The following is a 12,560-nucleotide window of genomic DNA, read 5'->3' as shown; positions in this document are numbered from 1 at the left end:
ATTATGACCATTATTATTAATGACCTGCTGCACAAGTCATTTCCTCTGCAGCTCCACTCGGCTTTATTGACAGGGACACAATGTGTTTTATTGTGTTTATTTGCTGCTTTAATGCTCTGTTTGTGGCAATGATATCTTGATTGATTATGGAACAATAAGAAGCAACAAAAGGTCTGCGTGCAGCTTGACTTTATTGTCTGTGTTTCCTCTAATGGAACGAATTGAATGACTCGTGTTCCCAATTTAAAAGAGAACAACATATTAACAAGTAGAAGAAGAGCAGACGGGAACGAGGCCAGTTTGAACTTTGAACTTTGTCATAAGTTCACTCCGTTGACCTTTAAAGGGACGGAGAGCCAGAGAATCCAAAATGGTGGCAGCTGTTGTAGTTGCACCATTGACTGGGTGGCTTAACCTACAATAATACATTGTATTAATAGTCCAATAACAGATAAATAGAGTAAAAAGTTCAGTTTTTGCGAATGAAAGAAGCACAAAATATGAACCCTGAGTTCAGTGTTTGATTTAATGAACGTAGCTGTACTCCATCATTGGAAGTACACACATGGAGGAGTACAAGTACAATGTGCATGGACTGTGTGTGTGTGTGTGTGTGGCCACGCCCCCTCCCAGTGACGTCATACATCCATCAGAGCAGCCCTCCTCCAGTCCTCCGGCAGACCGGAGCAGAGACGGACGTGAGCCGGCGTGTCTGCGCGTCTGTCCCCGTTAACAACTTGTTGGACTGAGGACCGATCATCTTATTTGAACCCTTTTATTACTTATTTTTATTTTTGTGAGCTTCAAGGCAAAAGAGACGGGGAACAAGAAAAAGAAGCATCTCCATCAGCTCCTCACCTTTTCCTCTCAGCCTCATCAGTCCGGCTTCCAGCCAGCAGGTCAGTTCAATTACGATCCACTTTACACTTCGTTTCTTCTGACGATCTTTCGCTAATTTAGCAGAAAAAATGTGCGGGAAGGAATTCGGCTGCATCAAAAGAAAACATCTGAGCAGTATTATGTGATATTTCTATATTTGCTGCTCTGTTGTACACGCTGGTGTCTGCTGTGTTTATAATGGCATGTACTGTACATCATGACTTTTAAAGTGTCTTTTTACATGTGCTGGTTTTCTATTGTGGTCCAGGTTTATGGTTATTTCGTGTTTTATGCTGTATTAATATTATATTAATTCCAGGATTAAATTAAAAGCCTTTCTGGTCCTTTTTTTACAATCTTTCACTCTTTTTATTGATCTGTTGTATCAATAACATATTCATTCAAATATGTTGCATAGAAACATTGAGGAAAGAAAAGACAATTAGCGCGATATTGTCACGTGTGCGCACGCCGGCCACGCGCGTGTGCGCCTCCTCAACCATGCCAATAAGGTCATCTGATAAGCTGAAAATCCCCCCCCCCCCCTTCCCTCTATCAGGCAGCCTCGGGTTCGAAACACAAACTCCTCTTCCTCCTGTCCTTGTTCCTCACCCTCACTTTTATTTCTTCTTCTTTTCTTCTTCCTCCTTCTGCTGTTATTCCCTCCTCTTCCTCCCCCTTTCTGCTGTTTCCTCTTCTTCTTTTCCTCCCTTACTCCTCTTCCTCTTCACCTCGCCTACCTCCTCTTGCTTCCTTCTTCCTTTCCTTTCCCTTGTTCATAATCCTTCCTCCTATTCTTCATCTTCTCTCCCTTTTGTCTCCCTGTTTGTCCTCATGTCCCTTCCCTCTTCCTCTCCTATCTGCTACCTCCTCTATGTCTCCTCCCTTCCTTGTTCCTCCTCTTCCTCTGCTTCCAATGCTTTTGTCACCTCTTCCTCGTCCTCACAAACACATGCACACAAACCTGACAACTCATTCTGTATTGCGCACACACACACACACACACACACACACACACACACACACACACACACACACACACACTGTTGTCCCCCCCCCCCCAGGCTAAGCCTGAAAACTAGCATGTCATCGTTTTCCAGCACCGAAGGTGTGCTCCATTTTGTAATTAATGGCTTCTCAGCACACACACACACACACACACACTCTTGCAAATGTATCGTCTTGAATCACCACTCTGTCCTTCACCTGTTGCACGCTGTATTGATATAAAAGTCAGAACCAAATAACATCTTGATTACATCGTTAAAGTACCAGCCAGCAGGAAGTCAGAGTTCACAGAACAATTCATTTTAAACTGAATTACTTCTGAATATCTGTGAGACGAGGCGCGTGCTCATGTCATTCATTGGTTCTCTCACATTAAATGTCTCGGCAGTAGTCATGTGATCTTCCTGCAGCCTGATTTCTGGCCGTTCAGTGTTTCCGAAGCGATCAGGGACGGTTTAGATAATCGCCCTCAATGATGCGTTCAAGCGTTTCAAGGATGTTTTCTGGGTTTCATATTCATCAAATCAGTGCTTTCACCAGACACCACGATCCCTGAAAACGTGCTGCATGAATTGTCACGGGAGTTCACAGGTAGGACCCAAACGCAAGACCACAGGAGACAGAAGTCAATGGAAACAGGTTTTATTTAGCCTGACTAAGACAGGAAGGTGTGGAGGTGTGGAGACCTTATTTTCTGCTGCTGCAGCTTTGACCTGTGTGGCCTTTAACTGGGTCAATGATCTGGAAAATTAGCATTTAGCATCTGCTAAATGGCTGGACCCTGAAGTGCTTTGCTTGTTCCCCATCCAGATGAAAAGCTGCCAATGAGCGAATTGTATTTCAAGCACCGGCCATGGCTGCCCATCGCATCATCAGAGTGACGAACAACAATCACATCCTCCCTCGCTGCAAGTCTGAGGGGACGCTCATCGACCTCAGCGAAGGGATCACTGGGGCCAGTCTCAACGATGTCAAAGGTCAGTGCTTCACTGTATTCACACACTTCATTTGATTAGCTGATCAGTCAAAGTTCAAGATCTCTAGAATCTGATGTTGTAATTTTGTGCTTTTCATCTTTTCTAATTCAGTCATATGTAAACGGTATTATTCTTTCTCTGGCTCTTTCGCTTCACTGGCTGCACTTCATTACAGCTATGTTTACATGCTCTATATACGCTAATGGTGCGAACTAAAAATAGAAAATGATGCAGGGAATTATGCAGTTCATCTGCTCATATGTTAACTCAGTGATCTGAACATTTTGTTGTTGCTTTTAGAATTATTAAAGGTTATTTTGGGGGCTATTTTAGATTGATGTCCGATCTGTAGTACCATCACCTCATTATTCCAACTGACCCATTACATGTCTGATTATGAGATAAGTGCTGTTAACAGCAGTATTTTAGAATAATCAGCCATTGAGTGATTACCATAAGTGCACTTACCTAAAACAGTGAACAACCAGTTACAAAACCACTTTGCAATCAGGGGCGGAAGAGCACCACGAATGGTTTTAAGAGATTCTCTGACATCTTCTTCCTTTTCAGTGCCTTCTCCCAGTGCCTTGAGGCTGGACACGACAGCCTCCTATGGAGCCGCGCAGGAAGTGGTTGCCATAAAGGATTATTGCCCCAGCAGCTTCACCACGCTAAAGTTCGCCAAAGGCGATCGGCTTTATGTGTTGGACACGTCAGGAGGAGAGTGGTGGTACGCCCACAACAACATGGAAATGGGCTACATCCCAGCCGCCTACGTCCAGCCGGTCAACTTCAGGAACTCCTCGCTTAGCGACAGTGGGATGATTGACAGTCTTGGGGAAGGATACGAGGATGGGTCGAAGGAGTTTGGAGGTTTGGGGGAGTGGACAGGGATGACCCTGAAGCCCTCACCAATTTACAACAACAGCCTGTTCTCTGTGAACCCTTTTATCCGTCCATTAGATCAAAACTGCAAAGATGTAAGTGTGAGGAACTCAACAGACCTTATTCTGCTTGATGCACTGGCCTCTCCATCGTCTTGCTCAAACTTTAACACCAGTACAATCATGACCAATGGGTTCAGCAGCTGCCACATGAACAAAACCACCCCCACCAGCCCAAACCAAGAGGTTGCACCTAACCTCCACAGGGATAACCCGTTTTTCAGGAGTAAACGTTCCCACAGTCTCTCAGAACTGTCAGTACTGCAGGCGCAGTCGAATCCAACGTTACCTTCTTCGGGGTTCTTCACAGGCCTTAAGGCTCCTTCACCGGATCAGTTTCAGAGCAGGGAGGACTTCAGGACTGCGTGGTTGAACCACAGAAAGCTAGCCAGGTCTTGCCATGACCTTGACTCCCTGGGCCAGAGTCCCGGATGGGGCCAAACGCAGCCAGTGGAGACCAACATTGTGTGCAGGTTGGACAGTAACGGAGGAGTTGTTCAGCTCCCGGACACCCAAATCAGCATCCACATTCCCCAGGGCCACGTCAGCCAAGGAGACCACCAGCAGATCTCCATGAAAGCCTTACTAGATCCTCCTCTGGAGCTCAACAGTGACCACTGCTCCACTGTCAGCCCCGTGGTGGAGATCAAGCTGAGCAACATGGAGACCAAGTCTTTCATCACGTTGGAGATGAAGGTAATGGTCGCTGTCAAGAAGGACAGTTGTCACACTGCAGAGGTGCTTTGTGTTCGAAGTGACTGCAAAGAAGGGCCTTACACGCCCATCCCGAATGCTTACCTTTACAATGATACAGTCCAGGTGCAGCTGGATGGTCTAGAGCCTTGTATGTATGTGGCTGTTGTGGTTCAGTCTCAGTACATCAGCCCCAATACCACCGTTTGGGACCATGTGCATAGGAAAGTAACTCTGGGTGTTTACGGACCCAAGCACATTCACCCTTCCTTTAAGACAGTTGTGGCCATGTTTGGGCATGACTGCGCCCCAAATACCTTGTTGGTTAACGAGGTGGGCCGACAGGCTAGCTCCAGCCCGCCCGTGGCCCTGCAGCTATGGGGGAAGCACCAGTTTGCACTGGGGTACCCTCAGGACCTCCAGGTGGGTTTGTACTCCAACATGTCCAACTACCAGGTGAGGGTGAACGAGGGTGCGGGGTTGATTCGGGGATTTCAGGTCAAACTAGGAAAAGTCAGCAGGCTCCTGTACATGATCACATCGCACAACCCCGACAGCATTTCAGACTTCACTCTCAGGGTCCAAGTCAAGGACGCCCTTGACTGCATCCTCACCCAGTTCTGCGTCCAAACGCCGCCGCCGCCGCCAACGACCGGACCGAGGACAACAGGCCAGAGGAGGTTCCTGAAAAAGAAAGAGGTGGATAAGATCGTCCTCTCACCGCTGGCCGTCACTTCCAAATACCCAAAGTTTCAGGACCGGTGCATCACCAACCTTAAATTCGGCAAGTTGATCAAAACAGTGATCAGGCAGCACAAGAGCACTTATCTGTTGGAGTACAAAAAGGGGGATGTTATCGCTTTGCTCAGCGAGGAGAAAATCAAACTGCGAGGGCAGCTGCGGACCAAAGAGTGGTACATTGGATACTATCAGGGGAAGGTGGGCCTCATCCACGCCAAGAATGTTTTGGTTCTGGGTAAGGTCAAGCCCATTTATTGGTGTGGGCCGGACCTAACGACCACAATCCTGCTGGAGCAGATCCTGAAGCCTTGCAAATTTCTCACGTACATCTACGCGACAGTGAGGACGGTTTTAATGGAGAATGTGGGCAACTGGAGGGCGTTCGCAGACGCCCTGGGTAATGGGAATTTGCCACTGAATTACTTTTGCCGGACCGAGCTGGACAACGAGCCGGAGAAGGTGGCGTCGGTTCTGGAGAAACTCAAAGAGGAGTGTACGAACATGGAGAACAAGGAGAGGAAGTCCTTCCAGAGGGAACTCATGATGGTGAGACCAATCATGTTTTCATTTTTCATTGATTTCTGTTCATAATTTTGAATTTGACTTGATTCTCTCCTCCATCCCTCCAATGTTTCTGGAGAAACAAGCCAGTCCTGTTGGATTGGGATCCTGTTATCAGTGGGATGAAAATCTGTCACTGCCCCTAAGACAAAGAACATGATGTCTACATTTCAATCCGTAAAAACAGTGAAAAGGTCGATATCAAGTTTTTAGTGTCTTTGGATTGCTTGTTTTAGCTGACCAACAGTCCAAAAAACAAATATTCTGAATTTGATGATAAAAAAACAGAGAAAATAAATAAATTTTCACATCTTAGAAGCTGGAAACAGACAATATGAGGGCCATTCGCCCTTGTCCTCCAACTGTTACACAGTCGAGCATTACCATAGCACATAGGTGTCTTTGTTTGATTTCTTTCCACTTCAGCCTGTGTTGAGTGTGAGCTGGAAGCGTTTGAGTCCTTATGCCCAGTCACCTGAATGGTAAACAACTTGTCCTACAGCCTGAGGCGGCTCACAGCATGAACAGCCACCACATGAAAAGTGAAGGGGGGTTTGGAGGAGAAAATCCTGTCAAAAGAAGCATAGAAATAAAACTTAACATCTGCAGTTTGATCGTAAACAACTCTGTCAAGCAAACACACGCCGGCCTCGATGTGTTTTTCACCGCCGACAGCGCCGGCACCCTGGGGGGAGCAAAAATAGTCCCGAGACATTTCCCTCGCCAGGCGCCATCATTCAAAAAGTACTTTAGCAAAGTACTTTCTCCAACTGCTGTTTATCCAGGCGGAGTTGACGAAGCGTGCATGCGACATGCTCAGTGCGGCCTCCGGAGCAGCTGGTGGTAAAGTGCCATGCTAAATGGGACTTTGACAGTAACTGTTAAGGTAAAGGAGTGTTACTCATTTGATGTCCATGCCTTTTTTAACCTTTCACGGTTATCCAGAAAAACACACCTGCAAATAACTTTCCCTGTTTGGCTGTACGTCATGTGACCCTGCCCATAATCTCTCAAGGTCTAAAGCAAAGGAGCCTTTTATGTTCTATTAAAGGCTTTTATTCTGGCGGGTATACCTTCAACTCCTGCTGAGGCTTTTAAACTTACTGTGTGCACAAAGAGCGCCTTGGCTTTCTTATCTCTGAACCAGGCTCCATCCTTTGACTCCTCTGATGTCCTTTCTTTTCATATTAACTGGAAAAATGAAACCAGCACACACTCGGGTGTCCTTCACTGAAGTCTAGCAATTTTCTTCTGAAGTCGGAGACACTTTCATCCTCAAGGACCATATAGAAATGTTCGAGGCTAAAATGCAATCAATGAATTCATGAAACACATTTGATGAGACGCCAAACAATAAGCCTTCCTTATATAACTGTTACTCAATAAAACATTCCTACGTTGAGAACCTCTGGCTACAAAATCCTCGATTAGCAAACAAGGCATTCATTCTCCTAATAATGAGGCTTTTATCCAGCCAAGATCTGCTCCTTTTTAGGACAAAAATAGGACACAAATCTGTGAAATCTTCCAAATAAAAGTGTCTTATTCAAGCATCACAAAGAAACATTGTACACAATATGTTGGTCTAGTAAGACCACACTTACGTATGCAGATTTGCTCATTGGAAAGAAGTGTTGGCAAAGTCTCGATGAGGGAGCTTCATTTCCCCCCTGTGGTTTCTGTAATGAGACAGGAGGCAGAGAAAATAGGTTTGGTGGGAGGGAAGTGGAAAAGAAAGAGTTTAGACACATTATATACTGTAATATGAACGAGCTGTGGGCTTTGTTTCCCTGCCCCATTGCACTGACTTTACTCATTTGTTGTCATGTTTTTTCTCATTTCTCTTTGCATCCCTGTGTTGCACAATAACAATAAATGATCCTTGAATCCATGAAGAAGAAAGAGCTTTGTACGTTCACAATGCTACGTGGTTAACATTGTGCAACGATGGTTAAGTTTAGGCAACACAATGGTTAAAATTTGAATAAATATGTTTTTTGTTCAAATAATAGTTAAAATGTAAGATAATGTTTACTAGTGTTAAGAAATAGCAACCGCCATGAGCAGACTGTCTTACGTAACTCAACAAGTGTAACAGCGTTACGTAAAAAGCGTAAAGTCAAAGTCAACTTTTCATTCCTGTGTCCAGGGTGAAAGTCCCGTGTTTGTTTTACCTCCTGTCATCATTTTTACGCCATGTCACTTTCAATAATGTTCGTTATATTTACTCCGTCATTTGCTCTTTGCGTCGCTCGCTCAAACGCAAAAACCTCCACGTGCAACGTGTCCGTGTTTTGCAGAACGGTACCAACGCCTCCTGGCTGGTAGAGTTCAACAGAGCCAGGCTCGCTGTGTCTCCCCTCCTGCTTCCTGTTTTTATGCTAAGCTACGCTAACCATGTCATGACTTAAATTCAGCATCTCACCATTATCAGCTGATGTTCTATATGAAGTGAAATCCCTGTTCCTGACTTTCTAAAGGGCAGCATAGGCCAGAGCTAGAACAGGGAGGAAAGCGAGAGATGAAAGTTCCCTTTATTGTCTCTTTTTGATTAAGTCTCCTCAATCTTGGGCAATTTATCACTTCATCCATGAAGCTCACGTCCTACAGTCTTCATTGATCCAGTTGTAGCAGCTTTTACTTGAGTCCAAGGTTTCCCTAATAAAAGATATCCACTTTTATTTCATTTGTCCGCTGGATCGGTACATACCTGGACTTTGTCTGTGATGGGACAGGAGAGGTGTTATTTCAGCTTGATGGTGGACACAAGCTGCAGTAATAGTAAGAGGGAGCTCACTGTGTCTTTCTCCCTTTGCAATAATTAAAGCCATATCTTTTTGTTTCCAGCTGCAGCACAAACAAAGCTTCGCTGATCTTGCTGTCTTCAGTCTGCAGCACAACCACACATGAATTCAATTCTTGCTTCTGCAAAAGTGGAAGCTGCAACCCTGCCGGCTTTAATTGCAGCTCGGTGTGAAACACAAAGTGTTGCAGCAGTGAACCAGCGCTCATGGTTTAGTCTGCCCCTCTCTCGTCCACACCAGCCGACAGGTGTTCTCATGAAATGTGAGCATGCATCGATCAGGACGGATCTGGAGGACTCGAGGGCATCCGACACCGCCCCGCAGATATTTTAACGCCGAGGCTCGAGTTACGGAGGCAGAGGACAAACGAGAGCCGGACTGTCGGTGTCTGAAAGGCCGGGAGAGTGTTGTTAAATTATAGATCCGTGCAGTGAGGACGGGCCGAGCACTCCTCCAGGGGACGAATTCAATCCCCTGCTATAGACTCCCATCTAAAACCAAGGTCTTTACTCGTCAGCTGGCTCAGGAAATTAAACTTCTTTACAAACATGCAGCCAGTAGAAATCAACGTCTGAGCTCCTGAGCAGCTGATCTTTTGATGAAATAGTTGCAGAGAGTCTAGACTGCACACAGATCCTGCAGGAACGTCTGCTCGATCGATCGATCGAAACTGAAACCAAAAGTGTTTCCTCAACTTCTTAAACTCCCCGTGATGGGACATGTAAACCAGGAACCAAACTCTTGAACAAATCCGAAGCTGAATATTTCAGGAGAACCTTGAAGAGGAAACTGTCATGTGGCTTCATCGTACTTGTAAAGGTGGAATGGGAGATTGAAAATACCAGAAGGACAAAATACATTTTCAGACACTTTGGTCTCTCACGGAGCAGAGTGTTTCATATTTTTAGAGCAGAATCATGTTGGTGGTTATTAATGTGGAAACATCGACCAAAGCCGGGCTGGGAACAGCAACAACGTGTTGTGGTGCCATCAAGTCTACATTTCATGAAGAGTGAAAGTTTTCACGTTAAAAGTGTATTAACATGCAAATGAGTCTCCACCGGTGTGTAAAGGCCTTAAGTCCCAACGCTGACCTTTGACCTGGTGCAGTTTGATGTGTTTTTTCTGACAGGATTAAAGACCTTTATTTTGAAGCAAAAACTCCTTCCTGACGCACTTTAATCCTGTCCGGCTTCAAACAGCACATCCCTCCTGCACGAAGAGCTCCACGTCGCGCTCCTCTCCAGACAGCAGCGGTGAACCCTGACCTTATATTTAGCCTGAGCCCCGTGTGAAGCCTGAATCACGGCACAGTCGGAGGTCAGAGAGGAAGAGGAGGAGGAGGAGGAGGAAGAGGAGGGAGGTGAATCGTGTCACCTCCAGAAACTTGCACGCTGTTGGTTATCCAGGTTATTTATTATGATGCTGCAGCTCATGAAAGAGGAGATAAAGCTAATTGAGGTCCGTTAGATTAAGTCCAGGCTCCACAGTTTGAGGGTTTATCCTCAGAGGGAAATCTCTGAGATGTAATTCATATAAAAGGCACAGAACCTGAAATACATTTTCCATATTCTCGTGGCTGTGAATCACATCGTGTGACGTTCAGGGTGCTGCTGTTCTGTCTGTCTGAAGGCCATTAAGACAAATCTGATAAAGATCCAGATGAAGATCTAGATAAAGATCCTCATTGGTCCACATATTTCTGCTCGTGAATCAAAAAATAACGAAAGCAAAAGAGATCGTACAAACGTCCTTTATAATGAAACCCCTTTCCACCGTTCCTCCGTCCCCCATCAGGCGCTGCTGAAGCTGGACTGCCAGGGTCTGGTTGCCAAGCTGGTCCTGGACTTCGTCTTGCTGACCACGGCGGTGGAGGTGGCGTTCCGGTGGAGGGAACTGGCCGAGAAACTCGCTCGAGTGTCCAGACAGCAGATGGAGGCTTACGAGGCTCCGCACCGCGACAAGAACGGACTGCTGGACCATGAGGTGAGAGACCTGGTGTCTTTACGTCCACTGGACTACAAGAACCACCATTCAATGTTTTTCCTTCCTTTTTCGTTCTCTCTTTGACCCCTTCAGTCCATGTGGAAGCCGGCCTACGACTTCCTCCTGACGTGGGCCGCCCACGTCGGGGACAGCTACCGAGACGTGATCCAGGAGCTCCACCTCGGCCTGGACAAGATGAGGAACCCCATCACCAGAAGGTGGAAGCACCTGACCGGCACGCTGATCCTCGTCAACTGCCTGGACGCGCTCCGCGGCGCCGCCTTCTGCCCCACCGGATACGGAGACTTTGCTGTGTGAACTTCTGTTTGTTTAAAAGAGTTAACGTCTTCTGGTCTTGGTGGGACTTCCTGGAGGAGTGTCTTGGACAGTTCGGGATCTGCACGTCCCATCTCTTGTTGGGCGTCTTCCATCGCCAGATGTTTGTTCCTCCTGCTTTCTTCTTCATGTCTTTTGTACTGTCTTTGTCTCTTTTATGGCGTATATGTCTTCTCTTTTTTGCTTCAGATTTTCACTTCCTGTTTAATTTCGCTCTAATTGATTCCAGTGATTTTGTTCATCTCCCTCAGGACAACATCAGCGACCTCAACCACTGCAGTACATAACCACACATGCTCCCCGTCCACACTGAACTGAACCGTTTGGTGGCACAAAAACAACTCTTCCCTCCTCTTCTGACTCAGTTTTGATTCTTTTATTGCAAAAGAAGGCAGAGCAGGTGATGAGATAAACGTTAAGTCAGTAATGAGCTAGCCCAATGCAGCTAGCCCAATGCTAACTTCACATGTGACTCAGTGTCGTTCATGCACTAAAGGCTCAGTATGTCTGTTTGTGAAGATGTATTATTTATACTTGGAAAACAACACAGTTTTACCAACAGTGTTATTCTTTTCTTGGTTTGGTTTTGTGAGAAACTCATTTCCATCATATTTCAGTCAAACATCCAAAGTGCATCCAGTATTGTCTGAATTGAATACTGTTGTACAAACACAAGTTGTATCAAAGATGAGATGAAGATGGACCTAAAATGTGTTTCAGAATAATGATCATGCTGTTAAGCCACATTTTGCTTCTGTCTTTTGGTTCAAAGTGCAGCATAAATATGAATATTTTCTTGTGTTACATTTTACTGGAAGGTATTAAATTAAATATCAACTGTAAACCTGTAAACCACAGTGTACTTCTTAAATAAGTGACTTGAAACTGTGAAACAAATATCACGTTTTTGTTCAATTTATATTTAAAGAAGCTTTTTGTCTTTTGATTTGTGATCAAATATCAGTCGGCTTTGATGCTTTTATTGTTTCATTTCAGTCCTTCATTCTGTGTTCCTTCCTGTTTTGTTTCCATATGTTTTGTGACTGCTGTTCGGAATATGAACACGCTCTGAACAGAAAATGTGCGGAGTTTATATATTTATATACACGTTCTGTTTCTGCTCGGATGCTTTCAAACTGAAAATCTAAAACAACTTGTGCGGACCAGAAAGTATGATTTTCATTTAAGTATGTTTAGACATTAAAACACTTTTGGAATGTCAAACCCAGAGTTACCCTCTGCTTCCTGTCTTTGTGCTAAGCTACGCTAATCACACACAAACACAGGTTTCTTTAAAATAGATTGGCCTTTTCCTTTTCGGTGACAAATGCTGCAAAGATGCTGAGTTCAGAAGGTTCCTTCGTGTAAACATGGAAACGCCACACATGAACGCACTCCAATGCATCTCTTTCCCAGACAAACACACACACACACACACACACACACACACACACACACACGCTTTAATTAAAGCAGAGAATTATTCACCCTCGGAGGACGGACCACCTTTCCACGATGACTCACCCTCCACATTCCTGCTCGTCTCCTGGATACGTCTCCAAACTCAGTATTTATCTTTACAACATGACACTACAAGGGAATAAAACAAGCTGCTGTTTTAAAGCATCTCA

General features: G+C 45.3%; 1 protein-coding gene across 2 annotated transcripts; it reads left to right on the top strand.

Annotated features, from left to right (window-relative positions):
- The first annotated feature begins 791 nt into the window (after positions 1 to 791).
- Positions 792 to 11,193, top strand: LOC306797346 (SH3 domain-binding protein 4-A-like). 2 transcript variants are annotated; one of them, XR_013773118.1, is made up of 6 exons: positions 792 to 899; positions 2,698 to 2,864; positions 3,435 to 5,788; positions 10,405 to 10,593; positions 10,687 to 11,032; positions 11,181 to 11,193. XR_013773118.1 is itself a non-coding variant. In XM_079296670.1 (5 exons), the coding sequence occupies exons 2-5, from the start codon at positions 2,741 to 2,743 to the stop codon at positions 10,909 to 10,911; spliced, it is 2,892 nt and encodes a 963-aa protein (XP_079152796.1). In that variant the 5' UTR covers positions 792 to 899; positions 2,698 to 2,740; the 3' UTR covers positions 10,912 to 11,126. The 2 variants fall into 2 exon arrangements, 1 of the variants encoding a protein (XP_079152796.1); XM_079296670.1 differs by lacking the exon at positions 11,181 to 11,193 and having other exon boundaries at positions 10,687 to 11,126.
- Positions 11,194 to 12,560: the final 1,367 nt, after the last annotated feature.

This window comes from Melanostigma gelatinosum (assembly GCF_949748355.1).
Source record: "Melanostigma gelatinosum genome assembly, chromosome: 24".
In the NCBI taxonomy this organism is placed as follows: Eukaryota; Metazoa; Chordata; class Actinopteri; order Perciformes; family Zoarcidae; genus Melanostigma; species Melanostigma gelatinosum.
This window is presented reverse-complemented; position numbering and strand designations above follow the sequence as displayed.